Here is a 20,711-nt window from a genome sequence, read left to right as displayed (position 1 = left end):
TTTGAAATAAGAAAGTCAGATTTTCAAGTTTAGTAGCCTCATTATTAATTGTCACTAGTTTGAAATATTTACTTTGAAAAAGCATTCTACTAAGGAAAATAACACCACAACTTGATTGTTGATGTCATTGATCACCAATTAGTTAGATCTATAAAACAAGTTTAAACACATTATATTGTGTTGTTCTGCTATTCTCTAAGATATAGGAAGAATTTCATACTACTGAAAGCATATCTATTTATTTTCATTTTAAAGTAAGACATGATTTTCATTTTAAAATCAGGTTATAAATGTTAAAGGATAAAAGTGAAAAATACTGTAATTACCTAGAAATAGTGTTGTTTCATTTAGACCCAACTATATATATATTTTTTTTTCCTCCTTGCCTCCATCACTAATTCCTTCCTACCCTTTCTTTCCTTCTTCCCTCTTTCCCTTCCTTTCTTCCTTCATTCCTTTCTTTCTTCTTCCTCCCTCCACCTGTCTCCTCTTCCTCCTCTTTTCACTACTTTCTCATTCATTCCTGCTACCGATTTAACTAAGGAATTACCACTGAGTTACAAATCTAGTACTAAGTAAAAATTTCCATATATTGTGCTGGGAAGGTGGCTCAGTGGTAGAGCACTTGCCTTGCATGCATGAGGCCCTGGGTTCAATTCCTCAGCACCACATAAGCAAAAAAAAAAAAAAAAAAGCCTGGTTAAAAAGAAATTCCGTATATTGCTTTTTTCTTTTAGGAACATTATCATGTTGATCATTCATATCAATTATTTTTAATGAATATGTAATATTTTATTAAATGGCATATATTAAAATTAACTGAAGACAATATATTAGGAAAACAATAAGCCAATATAGTTATTGTTTAACTTTTAGCAGAAGAAAGGCAAAAATAAATGTTTTGATGAAATTTTCTCTGTGCACAGTCTATGATTTCAGCTATTTAGGTGTTCGTTTTTAAGTATTAGTGGAATCATGTCAAAATAAATTGGTAGTAAATTAAGATGATTTTTTTAAGGGTGATATAATTATTTTCTTAGTCATTGTGTATCTTTGCTCTGTCCAGGTCTTTTAAACCTATAAATCATTGCCTACACTCTTGCTTCTTGTGCTCCATCAGCCTGTATTGAGCCTGTGCCATTCAAATCCTTCCCAAAGTTCCAGAGTGACACATTATTTCCCACTGTACATAGAGTACAGAAATAACTAAAATAGCTGGGTGCTGGTGGCTCATGAAGCTGAGATCTGAGGATCATGGTTCAAAGCCAGCCCAAGCAGGAAAGTCCGTGAGCTCATCTCCAATGAGCCACCAGAAAACTGGAAGTGGCACTGTGGCTCAAGTGATAGAGTAATTGCCTTAAGCTGAAGAGCTCAGGGCCAGAGCCCAGGCCCAGAGTTCAAGCTCTATGAACAACAACAACAACAAAGTGTATAACTGAGCATCTCAAATACTTCTATTCATAGAATGAAATCAAAACTAAAATATTTAGTATATTGTCATTGAAATAAACCCAAGGCTAGATTTGTAAACCATTTTAAAAAATATTGTAAAGGTGATGTACCAGAGAGGTTACAGTTACATAAGTAAGATATTGAGTACATTTTTTAAAACAGTGTCATCTCCTCCTTGATTTTCTCCCAGTTTTTCCCCTCTCAACCCCATTCACCCCGAAATTGTATAGTTCATTTTCAACATAGTGGCTAGTGAGTATCACTGCTAAATTGTTCACCCTTCATCCCACTGTTCCGTGTTTCCTTTTCCCCTTCCAAAACAGATACATTTACATATATGACAAAAGGAATGTAAATCTAAAACAGTGACAAAATGGGAAAAGCAGAAACAGAAAGAGCCATAAAAAGTAAAATAAAAAATCCTTTTGTTTACATTTCTTGAAGTTCATTTTGATAAGCATCATTTTATATGATCATATGCACATAGCTATTGAGCCTTTGTGATCCTCTCCTAAGAATATCCTCCTTTGGTCTCACTGTGTGACTGTTTAGAGTGCTGCTTAATTAATCATATCCAAGTGTAATTATGTGTTTTACAATCCATTGGTTTTACTTATAGATTTATAGGCACATTCTAATTATTACAAATGAGGGAAACCATGCAACCTTTTTAGTATGCAAATAAGTAAGTATAATCAAAAAGGTCATATTTTTGCCCTGTAACGTCATAGACTTAGTGAAAGTAGAGGAAATCTGGCTTCATCAGAAACTCTGCTGTGTGCCACAGGTAGTCATTGTCCTTGCTCACACTGCCATCCAAGCTCCTCCTTAGACAGAGATGTTTTTCAAAGCAAGTTCCTTCTAGTGAAGACATAATTTATCTACTGTGAAAACTTACTTTTGGCCTACAGCCCTTGCCATCTATAAACTTCGCTACAGTATAGTTCATTGCTGCTGATTTTCTTGTTAACAACAAAAATACCACGTTCTCAGAACTCTACCCAGAATAACAGTTTGTTCCATGGCTGTTCTCCCCGCCTGTTGTTTCATGAAATGTTTGCAAAGTCTCCTGGCTTTGGCTTGAACCACATTGTCACAAAAAAGATTTTTTTAGTATATCCCCAGACCACAAGTTAACCACGTTTCCACATTTTACTTATTTTTCTTTTCTTACTTGAAAACCCATTTTTTCTTGGTTGACAAATTCCTTGAAATTGCTTTAATGAATCATATTTCCTGGTTTCTATATGGAGCACCTTGTACAGTGTATATATACTCCAGGTATATTTAATCCACCATCACAGATACGGACCATCTCAGAATTCACTTTATTCTTTGTTTCCATCAAACATATTTTAGGTCTTTTCATTTTTTTGTGTCATCCATCACCCAAAGCTAGTTTTGTTTTGAATGATATTTTTCATGACAATTGTTGAAAAATAATCATTCATAAGTGTTACAATGTATACAATACAAAGGTTTGGGGCTTCATATGGTAAAGCCCAACTCACCAGTTAAGTGACTTATCACAAGCTGCAAATGAGGAAGCAATAATTAGACAAAGCTCTGTTCTCAGGGTATGTCAAGATCCTTTAGGACATTCAAGAGTGAACAAAGCTGTATTTATAAAATCTGAACATAAAAATGTCATTAGAAATTTTTTATATTTTGATATATAGAGATCTGAATCCACACTCTAGCATTTGTTTGTTTGTTTCTTCCTTAGAGATGTGAGCTAGGCATAGGTTAACTGAATCTCTTTAAAAAAAAACACACATTAAAAGAACAGGTTTTTTTTTCCCCCTAAAGCATATTCTTTCAACGTCAAATGAGAGACATTATCTTGAATAAAAGAAAGTTTCTGTTAAGATACAACTGTGGGCTTTTCTACATGTTTCTGTAGACAGTTCAGGCTTCTTTTGACATCATTTTTAATAAACAGCAATACAGTCCCAGTTCACTTGAGTAAATGAATGCATTTTCAACATTCACTTGGCACCATATTCTCTTGATGATTATGGCATTTGATATGTTCTTTTTTGCCCTCTTTGTCAGCCTGGTTCTTCATGTCAATCTATAGTCTTTTATGTGGTTAACTTGACAGATGCAGGAGATTGCTGCCAAGCTTTGAAATGAGTTTTCAGCAGTGGCATCTGGGTATCAGATGGTCCTCTTGGCTGGCCTCTTGTCTTGCTGCATGTTGGTTTTAGTGGGGTCTGGTGAAGCATCACCTGTTGCTATGCTCCCTTTTCCTCCCATATGTCCATTTCCCATGATTCATGGATGAATGTGAGAATAAAAGCTCCAGTTCTGTCTGTATTTGAGAAAAAAACATACAGAAATATGTTAGAAGGTACAGAGTTCTCTCTCTGACAAAGGGATACTTCCCTTTGGCTGGCAGGCTTATCAGCTAATAATCTGGATACAAAGACCAAATTTTTAAAGACAGTTTAAATAAAAAGCAAGAAGGATCCTGATTAATTAGTGGAAGTGCCAGGACTGTTTTATTTTCTTTGGTTTTCACTGAGACAAGATGATCTCATTGTTGTACAGAATAATCCAGGAGGAAGTTATACATTTTTTTATTTTTATGATGTATTTGTGTATAACAAAGCTAGCTTTGTACATTTCAAATTTAAATTTCTAACTCTAAATCTAGAATTTCACTCTTTACATTTTATCATCTTTGAAAAACAGCTCTTCGGAGAAATACTAAATCATTCTCACAAAGAATACTTTTTCATATTATTAGTCCATGGTATGAAAAAATGCCCAAGTTCTATTCTCAAGGCCTTTCTCTGTGTTGTCCTTCTCTGTTGTTCACATCCTGGCCGCCAGATTTTCTTATTGCTTCTGCTCCTTTCAGCACTACTACAACTTTACAATGCTCTGGGGCACAACCACATGTACTTCCTCAGAGCTAGGTATCTGACTATTTAGAAACTGCACTCCCTATATCAGTTTTACTCTAGAACAGCACACCCTTACAATCACTTAAGACATTGTCCTTTAAAGGGATCAACACGTGTTCTATGTGGTGGAACCACATCTTCCAAAATGGTTTGCAGGAAGACCAGGAACCCATATGACCCGAGTAAAATGTCTCCCTATGCCTTTAGAGTTATGCAGATACCAGGATGATTCTGTGACTTTTATCAATAAAAATCTTTCCTGAATTACTTGCAAAGAATTTTCCAAATACATGTTTTCCAGGGAAATTGAGAGGAAAGTTTTCATTTGAGTGAGCTCTAACACTGCCTGAGCTAAGTGACATAAGGAAAGGCTACCACTGAATTGGTGGCATTCCAGTAGGAAAGGTCCTTGAGTGAATGTTTCCCATTTTCTCCTTGTTACCATTGCTCAGAGTTTTATAATTTGGCAAAGATAAGAAGGAGAAAGGAAGTATATGTGACTTTAATGATCCTTTCCTTAAGAAGTCAACAACAAAATAGAGAAAAACATCACATGGCAATTATATAACAAATACGATGCTTCACCCTTCAGGCTATGAGAACTTGCCGTGAACTACAAACTGGGTGCAGTTTGATAAACTGCCTCTTAAAAGGCCAAGGTTATTTTTATTGAAGAAATGGCCATTTTGTCTCACCATCACATCCAATTTAATTGCTGTATTTATTTTTAGAATTACAGTTCTTAAATTCAATCCTGAAATGTTTCAGTGATGTTTCAATTTCCTATTAAAAAGTCAATGCGTAAATTTTATTAATTGCTTCTTGTGTGTTAATGGTTTGCTAAACCTATGATCAATATTGAGAAAAATATGGGAGATTTATCTGCTACTAAGAGACATAATTTTATTTAGAAGTCTTAAAATGAGTAGAAAATGTGTTACTGTTCAACTGCTAAAATATTATAATATCTAACATTGCCTAGGTGTTTACTACACAGAAACTGTTATTCTAAATGAATTGCAAGGTTAGAAGACTCAATTCTCTTAACTGCTCAGTGAGGTGCTTTCTATTTATCATTAGCAGATTTTTTTTTCAGATAGGAAAAAGAAGCCCAAGAGGTTAAGTGATTTGTCAATGATGTTGTTGAGTCAGCTTTTAATCCCGCAGAAGTCTGTCCTCCAGAACCTACACCCTTAACCCTTTATTTCACTTTCTCTTGTGAAATGGCATTTTGTTTTTTGCTTTTGGTTTTTTTTTGGAGCTATTTCTTTGCTCTACCACTTCAATCACAACTTCAGCTCTGCTTTTTGCTGGTTATTTTGGAGACCAAGTCTCATTAACATTCCTTCCTGTTCTGGTTTCAAATAACAAACTTTTGAATCTCAGCCCCTTGAGACACTGAGCTACCAGTGCCTTAGCTTGAAGTTAAATTTTAAAAAAATTTAAAAGCTAGATTTGGAACACAAAAGAAGCCAAGTTTCTCGTTACCAAAAGCTTTGTATGTACTTTCCTATCCCTACATGACGCCATGGGCAAAAATAATGATTTTCTTCCTCATCATTGAAATCTCTCCTCAGAGACCTGAGCTAGTTATCCTGTCACTAGTACAAGTCCTCACACCCCCATTGCATTTGGGTTTCCTCACTTTCCTTTTCTATGTGCTTCTTGGAAAGACTTTAGTTTAATACAGTTTGGAAGGTGGGGATGGTGGGGTAGAGTAGCAGAGTAGCTGATTAGTGGTATTGGAATAGCTTACAGAGGAGACAAAACTACCATTTTAAGTTGGGACTGAGTTGCATTTCTCAAGGGGAAACAAAATGAAAACAGTATATTGAGATAAAGTGATTGCAATATATTGAGATAAAAAATAAGTACAACTAAGGGAGCTTAGGCTGTATGATTTTATTTTACCCCAATGAAAAAGTCACTCATTGAGAGTTTATCTAGAGGGGATTGGCCATAGAGGGCCTCTCCTGTTTTGTCAGGAAGTGGTTTCAATTCATCAGGCCATCTTTGGTGTGCTGTTGACAAAGTGCCTTTTCTTTCTTAACAGAAAGGCTGTGGGTACCATCTGGACCTGTTGATGGTGGCCGTGATGCTTGGGGTGTGCTCCATCATGGGCTTGCCCTGGTTTGTGGCTGCCACCGTCCTCTCCATCACTCATGTCAACAGCCTGAAGTTGGAATCAGAATGTTCGGCTCCAGGAGAACAGCCGAAATTTCTTGGCATTCGAGAACAAAGGGTTACTGGGCTTATGATTTTTATTCTTATGGGCTCATCAGTCTTTATGACCAGTATCCTGAAGGTAATAAAATCTGCCTTTATAAATTCATGAGACGGCAGAATATATATTTAATATCTTCATTAGAATATAAGGCAAAAATTCAAAACCGTGTCATGGGAGATGACTGCGATGAACATCTTTTGTCATGTTTATGTGATTTTTCATCTTTACTTAAAATTAGGTCCTGCATTTTAGGATACTTAAATACATAAAACTGCACTGATGAAGAGTAAAATTTGAAGTGTAAATTATTGTAATAATTTAAGATAGTGATCAAGCTATAGAAAAAGTCATTTCTGACTGACTGATGACCTAAATTCACTGCAGGGCCTACACAAATTAAAGTTTGTATTAATGGCCACTTTTATCAGCAATTAATATTATCTACTATCAATCCGAGATGTGCATATGAGCACAGCTGTGGACACATTTACATGAATAGTTTTCTGTTTTCTATAGAAAAGGCTCTGTAAAACGACTGCCTAGATATCATCATTGTAGACAATTATTTTTTTCACATTTAAATGACTGAATCCATTTGAAAAGCAGTGGAGAGTAGTTGTTTTATCATGTAATTTTGGTAGATATCCCAAATCACATTAGAATCTATCATTAATTTTTGTTGCCTGTAATTGAATTATTTAATACTTTATGCCAGCTTACAGGTATTTAATCATTGAAATAAGTACAATTTCAAGATTTAACTTCTGTCATAAAGCAATTACAGACAAAGGATTATTTCCTGCTATTTCAAAAAAAAGAGACCACTTGAGCAATTCATATGTTTAGAAACGTCTGACTCAATATAAGACTACCTTTTTAAATGGAACTTTAATTTCTCACTTTAATCCAAATCCCTTGCCATGGTGAAATAAGATTTAAATGATCTTTAAAGTAATGTAATAGTTAATATTGATTGTAGTGTAATAGTTTATATTATTGTTACTTACGTATCATGTGGTTTTAAAAATAGTTTTGACCCTTTAGATACTTATAATAGCACTATAGTTGTCATCTTTTAATTTTTTTAGGAATTGAGAAATAAAGGTATAGGGAACTTTTAATATATCTAAGGTTATACAACTAAAAAGTTTCAAAGATGGAATTTTAAACATGTCGTTGAGTTCTAAGCTATAGTTGCTTTCGAAACAATTTGATCTACTATTTTTTCTTTTGTAACTGTAAAATTGAATGACTGGAAAATCATGTGTATGTTCTCTCCAATTGTTATTTACAGTTCATCCCAATGCCAGTGCTATATGGAGTGTTTCTTTATATGGGTGCTTCATCTCTAAAGGGAATTCAGGTAAATAGCTTTTAGTACTACAGGTATATCAAGGACTAGTGGAGCTAAGCCAAATAATACTGAGCGTTATGAGAAAAATGACATTACTGAGGAGCAGACCACAATTAAATTTGTTCAAACAGGTTAGAGTTTGCAAAAGTTAAAGAAAATCCTTTTTGGTACTGATGATTTATAATCTCTAAGTACTTTTATTTACCATAAACATAATAGTACCTCTAAGAAGTTTAGCTATTACCATCATTAGAAAACAATTGTCAGTGTTTTTAAAGCTATGCAAATACTTACAACTTTTGACACTCTAATTATGTCTGTGGATATCTGTGATAGTAGAAAAAGGCTTCATGCAAAAGAAAAGTTTTTTTTCCCCAAAAGATGTTTATTGCAATTCATGCTATCAAAATAGAAAGCAACCCAATTAAGTAATTAAGTACATTTACCAAAAGTTAATGATTATGAGGACCACAAAAGTGGTATGGTAATAATACATATGACATAATCAAAAGTGAACAAGTACCCACCATGCACTTATAAACCTATGAGCTTGTACTGGATTAAAAGTGAAGATGAAAAGTAAAAGCAGTTCATTAAGATAGATTCTGAGTGAATACTTTTTCCTTTGGTTTGTATAATTACTTTTAATCTGTAGAATTCCTTTTAAAAATTATAAACAAAGGCATAGTGGAAGACAATTTAAATAGGAGAGAAATTTTATGCATTCATGTTAAACAAGTGTTTTAGATGTATTAATTTTGGCTTACTAATTTTCTGCCTAAAATCAACTATTCATTGCAGTAGCTTATAATCTCACTGTTTGTGGGGATAATAAATCTAGGAACATTAGTATCTAGGTGGTTCTGGATCAATATGTCTCCTGTGGTTGTTGTAAAGATGGGGACAAGGGTTGCTGTCATCTGAAGGTTGAATAGGACTGGAAGTTCATCTTCAAGATGGCTTGTCACAGGGCTAAGGGCAAGAGGTATCAGTTCCATTCTTATTGTTAGTTAATGGGCCTTTAGTTTTAGTCACAAGTACCTTTTCAAAGGATATTTTTATCATGGAAGCTAACTTGGATAAGCAGTGTATGTGTGAGGGGGGGGGGGCGGGGGGAGGAAAAGGGAGGAGAGGAGAGGAGAGGAGAGGAGAGGAGAAGAGAGACAGAGTTGGAGAGGAAAGGAGAGAGAGAGAAGGATAAAGCCAGAGTAACTTTGTGTGACCATGTTCAGATATTGACTTGGTTAGAAGTAAGTATAGCTTGTGCAGAGGAGGGAAAATAAACTCCATTTCTCCAAGAGTTCTAAAGAATTTGCAGAGGCATATGAAAACTTTCACAAATATATTCTGAACATTTGCAAAGGCTTTTCACAAAATCTTGGTTTCTTTAAGAGGCAGTTACGACTTGATTAGTGAATGGTCCTTCAAAATTCATATTCTTAGGAAATTTCAGAATGTAATTCCACTGAAATGGGATTAACTTTATCATGAGGGTGTTTATAGGCAGAGAAGAAGATACACAGAGATACAAGGAAGAGGGCCATGTTAAAATGAAGGGAAGAATTGAGGATTTCCTACCACAAATCAAGGATGGCATTTCCTGCAACTGGTAGAGCCAGGCTTTTATTTTGTAGTGCCTTCATAAGAATCATAGCCTGGCTTACATCTTCATTTCAAGTTTTTGGCCTTCATGACCATGAAGGAAAACATTTCTATTTCACCGAACCACAAAATTATGACAATTTGTGATGGCAGCCCTAGGAAACTTTTGAATAATTCTATTTGTATAACTTAAAAATTATTTTCTCAAACACTTCAACTTTGATAAAGAGACAAAACTGGAATCTTAAATTTATTATATAGATTTTTTTTTTCTGTCAGCTAAAAGGAGAAAATAGTATAAGTTCTATGACATAGCCAGGGTTGTTGTTCTTCCTGAGATAATAGGATAGTTACCAGGCCAAGGGGCTGACAAGGCAGGACCACTGTTCCTGAGTGAACAGCCTGCTGGCCTCTGACTTTGGGAGAAGAGCTCTCAGGCCTTGGGACAGAGCTGGATGTCAGAATTGAGACAAAACTTCAAGATGGGGATACCAACTCAAGGGATAGATGGCATGGTTCTGCTCAATTGACACTGAAAAAATGAACTTAAGAGAGGGGATGGCTGAGAAGTATTATGTAGTGAAGTTTTACTAAAATAAGATTTAATTTGTTCATTTAAAATTTTATGTGTAGAAAGTATATTTTGGGTCAGTAATATATAATGAAGTGTACTTTACAGTGTTTATTTGGATTTCTGGGTTTTTCTTTTTTGCCTTGGGCAAAAGTTCCATAAGTATTAATTTCATCTGTAAGTGAAAAGTATTTATTATTAGGCCCCAGGCTTTCATAAATACAACAGCAGAAGTTTAAGAAACAAAGCAAAATAATTTTGATTTGACTCAACAGATTTTTCCCTCCCAATTCTATTCACATGATTTTATATCCATGAGGCTTAAAATGTCAAGTTTTGAAATTATTTTGAATGTGAAAAACATTATTAAATGCCCATAAGTTAAGTACAATAAGTTTGTTGTAACACAAGTTAAACAGCAAACCAGGTTACATTCTGAAAAAGTTTCACACTGAGAAATAGGACTGGTGAAATTTTAAGTGAATCTCAAGCTCATTGGTTAAGATTTCTATTGAGAATTGTAGCTAACTCAATAGGGAAATGGTAGTATGCCAATATTCAGATATACTAAAAGTCAAAATGCAAAACTCATTTTATACAATTGTAGTTATTGAAACAATGAGTTTAAGCACCAATGAAGTGTTACTTTGTAACCTTACATGTTGGAGGAATATGTATGTTACCTGAATGTTTGGCAATATTCAGAAACTTAAGATGTAGGCTTCTGACTGTGAAACATGGCAGAAAAAACAGATCACAGTGTTCTCACTGCTGTTTCTGTATTCAGATATATAACCACATTTATATTCATTCCAACACTTTGGGAATCCAAAGTAAAGCAAATGTGCCATTTAAACAATAACAATTGAAGCACCCACGCATGAAGTACTCTTATGCAATAACCGAGTGGAGAAATGTAGCTGAAGAAAATTCTATAGAAACAGACATATTCAGTTGGAAGCCAAAAGATTTCATGCCATTTCTTTCCTATTCTTACCTCCACTATGCACACAATTTTATTTGTTTTATGAGTTTCAATTTTTAAGAGATTCTGAAAAAGTAGGCGCAAAAAATCCAAGGACATAAATGTGAATAACATGGAAAGAGGTGATTGAAAAATGAGTATAGCACTTAGCACTCTGCATTTTTTTCAATAAATGTTTTGGTATGAATGACTATTGAACAATGGATGAACTTATTAATGTACATGAAATTCTAGTATAAATGGCACTGTGACTCAAGTGATAGAGTGCTCACCTTGAGCTGAAGAGCTGATGGACAGCAACCAGAGTTCAAGCCCCACAACTGACCAAAAAAAAGAAAAGAGAAGAAAAGAAAACTAGAAATTCTAGTGTAGATAACTTAGGGAAGGAAGGCAATGCTATCCCACAAGTCAGAGAACACAGAAAGAAAGAAAGAAAGTGTGGTATTCCTACATACAATACATACAATACATACAATCTAGTTTTACATACAATACATACAATCCATACAATCTAGTATGTATTCCTACATACAATACATACAATCTAGTTTTGGTGACTCTAATATTTACACTTGTAGATATTTGTCCTTCATATTACAGTAATTGGGGAATTATTTTATGATAATTGTTTGTCATTTTGTAAGTTAAAAAATATTACTAATTTTAATATTGTTCTTTTGAAAATGCATAGGTTATATAAGTATAGAAATGGCATGAACTTGAACAGTGATTGATAATGATTAAAAGCATTATTTCCTAACTAATCACTTCATGCTAGAAACATTGAAATCTAATGTGCAGCATGATTTGTTAGTAAGTAAAATGTGACTATACAGATTTAATCATTTGAACATTTAATTTCTAAATTTTGAAGTGATTCGCTTGATAGAATGGGCTCTAAGTCATATCTGTAACAAGTATATTTTAAGGTTGTAAAATAACTATGCTGTTCAGATGACAAAATTGAAACAGGAGTAGCATTGATCCGAGTAAAATAGTTTAATAAAATACAGATGAAATAGATATATATGGTTTAAAAGTTCAATGAAGGAAAATAATCAAGAAATTAAGTTTTATGCTGGGGTATATAGCTTAGTATTTGTATAGTTCAGTATTGTGCAAAAATCTGGTTTAATCTTGGTAGGGCAAAAAAAAGAGAGAGAGAGAGAAAGACCAAAAAGAAAGACATTCAATATGAGCTAACAGAGTTTATCTGAAAGAACACTGTTAAAAATTCATATAGATTAATTTTATTTTATTTTATTGTCGGTCGTGGGGCTTGAACTCTGGGCTTGGGCACTGTCCCTCAGCTCTTCAGCTCAAGGCGAGTGCTCTGCCGCTTGAGCCACAGCGCTACTTCTGGTTTTCTAGTGGTTTATTGGACTTCAGAGTCTCATGGACTTTCCTGCCCAAACTGGCTTTGAACCGCGATCCTCAGATCTCAGCCTCCTGAGTAGCTAGGATTACAGACGTGAGCCACCGGCGCCTGGCTAGATTAAATCTTCATGGTTATGTTTGTATTTGTACAAGTGGCATCAAAACTTTTCCTTGGAAATTCAAATTCAAAACAACATAATTCAAAAGAAGTTCACGATATCTTATGCTGCAGCTGGATAGGGTCTGGAACTCAGAGAGAGCAGAGACAGAGAGTGTTTCTGGGAGTCATTACCAAGCAAGTGAAAGACAAAGTCAGAAAGATGGACAAACCATTCCAAGATAGAGGCAAACAGCACAGGAAATCGGGGAAATCCTCTTAGATGGGGCAAGAGAAAGAGATTGTGACCAGACAATGAAATAGAGGATGATAATTATGAGGTGCTTCTATGAAATAGAGGATGATAATTATGAGGTGCTTCTCCGGGCTCTGCTTGCCCCTAGCAGCATTTAGCATTGACTTCACAATTTGTAAACACTTCTAAATGACAACTGTTGCCATATTCAAGAAAATAAAGGATATTTTATTGAGCTTGTCATGTATTTGGATTGTGATTATGCCAATCCCATTGTTTGATGACTTAATTATCATGTCATGTTAATGTTTATCTTAGACCATATTAATTGTCTACTTGTCTGTCTTCTCTCGTCTTACTTCTAAACACAATGTAGTCTGTTTAATCTTTTAGTTATTTGATAGAATAAAGCTCTTCTGGATGCCTGCAAAACATCAACCAGATTTTATATATCTAAGGCATGTACCACTCCGAAAAGTCCATCTCTTTACAGTCATTCAGATGAGTTGCCTTGGCCTTTTGTGGATAATAAAAGTTTCAAGAGCTGCTATTGTTTTTCCTATGATGGTATGGAACTTTTGTCAACTCCTTTTCTCTTCTATTGATTTTCAGATCTCTTTGAACACATATGAGGTAAAATTGGAGCAGAGTTATTTTGAATAATTATTGGAACCCTAATATAAACTTTGGCACTAACCCTGGTGACTAAGATAAGAGTATGAACTGTAGTAATTTAGATTAATTTGTCTCTGTTATCTTTAATGGAGTACTTTGATTTAATTGAAATCAGATGGAAACATGTAAATGTTCAAAATTTATTTATTTATTTATTATTTTATTTTATTTTATTTTTTTTGGGTCCGGTTGTGGGGCCTGAGCTCTGCCTGGGTACTGTCCCTCAGCTCTTCAGCTCAAGGCTAGCACTCTACCACTTGAGCCATAGTGCCACTTCTGGCTTTTTTCTTTTTGCTTATATGGGGCTGAGGAATCAAACCCAGGGCCTCAGGCATGCAAGGAAGCTCTCTACCACTGAGCCACTTTCCCAGCCCCAAATGTTCAAAATTTAACATTAAGAATATACCAACAAACATGAAAACTTAGGGGATTTTATAAATGAAATGTCATTAAATGTTTCATAGTAATTTTGAATATCCCCAAAACTACAGTAAATTTGAATGCCTAAACTAAAAATTATCAGAATGATAAGAATCTTAAAATGTTTACTTAACATAGCATATACTTATAACTTCATGTATTTTAGAAAACATAGTCAAATCAATGTTACAGTTTGAATAACTTCCACAAAATTACTCTGGGGATGTGGCAAGAAAAATAAATTTTCAAATTTTCATTTTTACTACAATATTTGCCCTAATCCAAACTGACTCATTTTTGCCACAAATAGCAAGGACATCTATATCTCCATATCATTTTTTAATATATTTTGTTACTTTTAATTTTCTCTTTAGGTTTTAGCTCTGGTATTTGTAAGAAAGTTGATGGACTTTTTATTCACCAAAAGAGAGCTCAGCTGGTTGGATGATCTAATGCCTGAGAGTAAGAAAAAGAAACTAGAAGATGCTGAAAAAGAAGTAAGTCCGAGCAAAATGAATCTCACAAAGAAGAAAAACGTAAAATAACAATTTCTCCTAAAAATGAAATTATTGTGTTTATTATTACACAGTAATTACTAACAACCCTGGATAGACTGACGTGGAAATTTAATAAGATACAGTAAAATAGTATTTGAACAGCGAGCCAAGGTTTAATGTGAGGATATTAGCCCTTTATGAAATACTCAATTATCCTATGAATCAAAAGACTTATTTTGATAATTCTTCTCACATGGATGGCAGACATTGATACTGTTCTATTTCTGAGGTATGGTCATGCAATCATTACTTTTTGATTGAGGATAAGAAAAGATGGGGGAAAAGGAATAATAGTGATGTTGGTATTTTTTTAGGTAACAAAGGGTTTTTTTTTTTTTTTTGTCGGTCGTGGGGTTTGAACTCTGGGCTTGGGTGCTATCCCTGTGCTCTTCAGCTCAAGGCGAGTGCTCTATCTACCTCTTGAGTCACAGCACCACTTCCGGTTTTCTAGTGGTTAATTGGAGATAAGAGTGTCACAGACTTTTCTGCCCAGGCTGGCTTTGAACGGTGATCCTCAGATCTCAGCCTCCTCAGTAGCTAGGATTACAGGTGTGAGCCACCAGCACCCGGCTAGGTGACAAGGTTTTAAATAAAGGGTACTGATGGAGAATTGACTTGTGGTTGAAAGGGGTGAAATGCCTAAGAGGAAAATATGACCTGATTTACTTTCAAAGCATTTTAAGATGAATAAATGTTTGTGAAACTTTTGAGTTTTTATTATCTTCACAGACTACTGATTTATCCTATTGTGTTCCACATGTTAAAACAATTTATTTTAAGCTTTATAGCATATATAAAGTTTATATGTTAACATAGATCTATTTTGAAGGCTACTTAATCATCTCATTTTTCAAAGTACATAAAATCTACAAGGCATATAAATGAGAAAAATGACCCTGTGACACTAAGGAAAAAGGACTGAGCCACAAATTATGAGTGTTATGAAATATAAAATTTCTATGAAGAAATAAATTGGAAGAAAATATCTTGTGCAAACTGTGCATTATTCTTTTTTATTTTTCTTCCTTGTGCGAAAGGCCAATCTATGCATTCACTTTCCAGTTTACACATATTTCTCAAGCCACATAAGTAGATAGATAGATATAGATACAGATACAGATTTTCCCCTTTCCATTAGGGAATCATTTACAAACATTAAAGGAACCTTATTGCTCAGTTGTTTAATAAGGCCAGATTAGACCACAAATCCAGAGATTTCTGCTCAGAATTTTCTGTCATTATGGTGGTTGAAGTGTGTGCTTGAGATTCCTGTACTTGTGTGTCCCTTTGAAGATAATGAATTTTCACAAGAAGAGATAGGTCATGAGATGATGATCTATCTTATTTGTGTGTGAATATTTCTATTTTGAAATGTTATGGAATGCATATATAGGATCATATTTCTAATGATATACATTTAACATTAAAATATTATAAAACTGTCATTAGTTCTTTATTTTTCTGCTTAATTTACTATTTTATTAGTGTCAAGATTACCTTACAAAAGAAAGCTTTTACTAACATATTTTGATAACTGCTTATTTTTAAGTCCTTAGGTCCTCAATATTCTCAGGTATTAGTCAAGAAAAATATGACTGAATTTGGCAAAAACTAAATTTAAATAAAATGAATACCAGACTACAGAAAGTTGTATGCTTTAAATTATTCATACTTGATGTAATTTAAATTATTCAGATTGAGAAAAATTAAGAAGTTTAAATTTTCAAAAAAGGTAATAACTGAAGACAGACCTCCTTGACTATGGCTTCGTCTTGTCTCTCTGATAATTATTGCACTGTTAAGCACTCAAGGAGTAATTTATACATTTCAGCTTTATGTTCTTGCTCTTATTTCCTTTCAAATGTCTTTCCTGTTTCTGGTAGAATATGGTAACAACATTACTAGCCATAATTCTTTCACAGCATTCTCTTGAGGCCACACCTACACCATGAAACATTGTTCTTAGAGTTTTGAACTTTCAAAATATTATGTAATCTATCATATCATCTTTAATATTTTTCAACACTCTGGTTGAAAGACAATTTAAGATTTAGTTTGTGAAATGGGAGAGAGCAAGTTAATGATAATTTTAATTACAAGTGTAATAGAACTAGCCATTACCATGTATATAGCTGTCCTATATGGCATTTATATATATGTATTTATGTATGTATATATGATTCTTTATTAATTTTTTAATCCCATAAAGACCCCAGAGACCCTATATCATGAACTTCTAAGCTTTTCACATTACTTCAAATGGTACCCTAATAGGCATTTTTCGTTTCTAATTTTAAGGTAAAGATTATGAGAGTACTAAACATCACTAAATCTTCTAGAACTCATGTTTTTGCATGATACAAAAATAGACTGAAGATTTGCTGGGGCAGTCTAGAGCTAAATCTTTCAGATCCAAATACGAACATTCACAGTCAGGTTTACAGATCTTTACAATCCCAAAAGATTAACATGTTGATATTTTATAGGGTCCTTGGTACATGACAAGAAATAAGAAAAAAGCAATATACAGCCAAGAAATAATATAACACTGAACACTGAAATATATTTCTGACTAAAGACAGATAATTCTCCATCAATCTGGAAAAAGAAAAGGACATTTAAAGATATTTCTGTTCTAACTTGGACTTGGTATTAAAAGAGTAGCATCAGTGAAGAGAGTAGGAATGTTTAAGGAAGATGAAATGAAACCTTAAATCCTTAGTTGAGTTTTCTGCTTAGTTTGTTAGATCTCACTGTTTTCTTGGGCTTATCTTATATCTCATAGCTGAAGGATGTGATCTTCTTATTGTAGCATCCTGTATCAAAAGCTTAGTCTTCCAGGAGATTGTGCATTAAAGTGGTAAATGGAAAGGTTCTCCAGAAATGTTGCATTTCTTCAATTGTTCAAATTGAGTAACTTGATCATGATCTGGCACGATGGTAAATAGCATAAATGTCTCAGCTCTCTGAGACTTGAATTTAAAGTGAGCTCACCTCTTATCCCTTTGATAATAGTTACATGCCTGTACCTTTATCCTCCAGGGTTTTCCTATCAGTAGCCCATTTCTGGTCTTATGGCACTGAGAAAACAATCATTTGACCTTAAAATTCAATAATGAGTTAAGCAGAATAAATAGCTACACAGGCCAGTCCAAGGTCGCAGAGCTTCTGTTCCAAATTTTCATGTACTTCATGCATATGCATATACATATGCTTCAGTTTTTAGAAAGAAAGGATTATAATCAGGGTAGAAATGAATATTGGAACCCTGACATTTTGCACATTGCTCTGTGTAAAGGGAAGACTGCAGAATCAAATTCTGGATGTCCAAATGTGCTCAGAGTACCAACACGCCTTCCTTTTACTTAAGTATTCTCTAGGACATTGTATGCATTTGACAAAAGGACTACTGTTAAAAGCAGAATGTTTGCTCTTTGACAGGGGGCAAAGGGGCGAATGTTAAAACCTGGAAATTAAATTCTGCAGAAGTGATCATATCAACACTTCTTGATTTACTGAGGTTTCACTTTAACACAAACACTTTAGAAGAAAACATAATGAAGACAAGAAGGGTCCTGTGATATGAATAAAAGAGGTCATGAAAAAAATCCAAGAAAATACAAAAACGCCTAAAACAAATGCAATTAAACCAATTACAGAGACTATATTACACAGACAAATGTCATTGCTAATTGAATCTTACAGTAGAACAAGCATGTTCTCCTTCTTCAAGCAATGGTTTTCCAAAGAGTGGTTCCAGGATCTCTACTGTATCAGCCAACCATTGCCTGGTAACTTGTTAGATTGATAATTCTAACTCCAGATGTATTGAATTGAAACTCTGAGGATAGGGCCAGTAATCTGGGTTAAAGAGACCTTCAGATAAATATGATGCAAACTAAAATTTAAGATAAACCTCTTCCTAGAACCATAAAATTTGAATCTCTAGATTACAATCCAATTCTAAATACAAAGTTGTTCCATCAGAATTAAGTATTTATAATACAACTACTTAGAGACGCTGAATCAATTATTCTGATGATAAATACAGATGTCTCCATGTATTTATAGGAAGTCTCTTTGAACCACTCTCTTATTTTTTCCTTTTACACTTTACATTAATGTTTTTCAAAGACTTACATGTGCATACTGTTTTTAGCATCTATTGTATTACTAGTTGGGGGAGAAAAAGGTTAGGTATTTCTTACATTCTATAGGTCTTATGTAAAATGACTTCCATTTCTTTGGTAATGTGAATTATAAACTTTTCAAGTAACTTTTTTAATGCTCTAAGCATTTTTGTGAACATTGGCTCTGTGTTGTTTATACTTTGAGATATTTCTGGACTTCTACATAGTTACACATTTTGCTGAAAAATGGATGTAGCAACAGATGTTACCTATTTCACTAAAAAAGGACAGAGCATACTAGCTATAATATCTAAAGTCTTATTTTATGCTGTTATAAAGCATAATCCATGATGTAGTTCTATATGTCACCCTGTCTATCAAAGCACACCAGAGTTTATCTCCAATTGTTATTTTCTAGTTCAACCCAGCACATGTCATTAGCCTCAACCAAGCTAGTGATTACTCTCATAGAAACATCTCATTTATTCCCATCACTTAGGCTTATTCCATATTGTTTCTTCCTAACTAGAATTCTTCATTTCTACAGCTTCTGTTCCTTGCTTTCTATGGTTCTTCTTCAAATCCTCTGAAAGTAGGTTTTATGCTTTTATTTTTATTGTTATATATTAGAATCTAGGAGGCTACTTGTCATGTAGATTCACAACTAACTTCTCCATAGCTCCCATCTTCTCCTCCCTCACGTTGTCAAGTGCATTATACCTTCTCAGTAAATGTTTGAATACTGTCAAGAAGATTCCTATTCTATGCCTCAGCTTTTCTACCCTTACCTGATTATAACATTAAGTAATCTTTATATCCAAAAATGCTTTGAGGATTATCTTAATTAAAGATGATATCTGAATGTCAGCCTAGATCTTTCACTAGTCAAGCTGACAATACCTTTCAAATGTTCTTAGGCAAAGTTTGCTTATACTTTCAACATACTACAAGTGTTGTTGAATTCAACATGTCTCTGATGCACCCTGTGGAAATAAAGTGTCTAGTAGAACTCATTTTAAGGTACTTCTGTGGTGGATATCTGGTTAGCTTTCTGCTCCTTTTGCGTGATTGAGAACATCCTAGATTGTTACAGTCGTGACAACGAGTGCCTGATTTGACTGCTCCTTGCCAGAAAGTCTCAATTTTTGGATCCCTCCTAGTGCTGCCTGGGATGCAGCCGGCCCTCCATCCCCACTCCAGGCCCACCCAGCTCCCTTCTGGCACTGAAGGCAGCGGCTGCTCTGCCACCCTTCTCTTCAGATAAGCATGGCTTGGAAATGCTATCTTTAGAGGTGATGAGATTTTGTTTGGATAGAATTATGACTAGTATAAAGCCCACACATGCTAACAAGCCACAGAGTGCAAAATAATTATTGAAAGCAATTTGAGAGAAAAGTGGAAAATCATCTGAAGAAAAAAAAAACAACAAAATTCTTCATAAAGCTTTGGGTCCAATTTTTTTTTGCTGTTCGGTTGGATAGTGAGCCTTCATTTTCTGCTGCCAGGTAACTTATGCACTACTACCACTATTCTATAGACCTTTGTTTTTCATTTTACTCTTTATTAATGCATTCTGCCTTCTTGACGGTTTATTATGACTTGGCCAGAAATTATGCTAATTAGTAGGCCTAACTTTTCGGTGAGCAGCCAAGGAGAGGTTTACATTTTGCATATAGATTGGTTTTACTTACACAGACTCTGGGATCATGAAATGTGCTCATCCAATGACCCTCCAGGAACTTTCAAGTAATCTGTCCCATAGAAAAAAAAAGGAAAGGAACCCTTTTTATCTGAAAAAAGGCAAGACGTGCATAAAGTTAATATGTTGTATGTGTTAGATATCTTGACTATACCATTTGCAAGACTGCTTCATTCTAGGCTGTAGAGCCACTCCAGTTTTGCTTGAATGGCTAATTTTAAACTAATGGAATTTACTGTTACTCATTTGAACTTGTTCTAATAGCACTGCCAAATAGGAAGAGGAACAGGCCTAAAACATAGGTAATAAGATACTTCTGATAGGCCTTGTAAGGAAAGTAGAGAAAGAGAATAAACTTTGTTCCTGGGATGTACAGGGGCATTCCATTAGCCCCAAG

General features: G+C 34.4%; 1 protein-coding gene across 13 annotated transcripts in view; it reads left to right on the top strand.

Moving 5' to 3' along the window:
- The window catches only part of Slc4a10 (solute carrier family 4 member 10), a 274,758-nt gene that overhangs the window by 242,109 nt on the left and 11,938 nt on the right, over positions 1-20,711 (top strand). For all 13 annotated transcript variants that reach the window (XM_042699499.1, XM_042699500.1, XM_042699494.1 and 10 more), the window contains 4 exons: positions 6,418-6,669; positions 7,886-7,954; positions 13,227-13,400; positions 14,303-14,425. In XM_042699499.1, coding sequence (XP_042555433.1) covers positions 6,418-6,669; positions 7,886-7,954; positions 13,227-13,400; positions 14,303-14,425 — 618 coding nt within the window. The remainder of the gene's footprint in view (positions 1-6,417; positions 6,670-7,885; positions 7,955-13,226; positions 13,401-14,302; positions 14,426-20,711) is intronic.

Source organism: Dipodomys spectabilis, unplaced genomic scaffold (genome assembly GCF_019054845.1).
Source record: "Dipodomys spectabilis isolate Male_0828 unplaced genomic scaffold, ASM1905484v1 ptg000256l, whole genome shotgun sequence".
Classification (NCBI taxonomy): Eukaryota; Metazoa; Chordata; class Mammalia; order Rodentia; family Heteromyidae; genus Dipodomys; species Dipodomys spectabilis.
The sequence above is the reverse complement of the archived record's forward strand: the minus strand, read 5'-3'. Positions and strand labels throughout refer to the sequence as shown.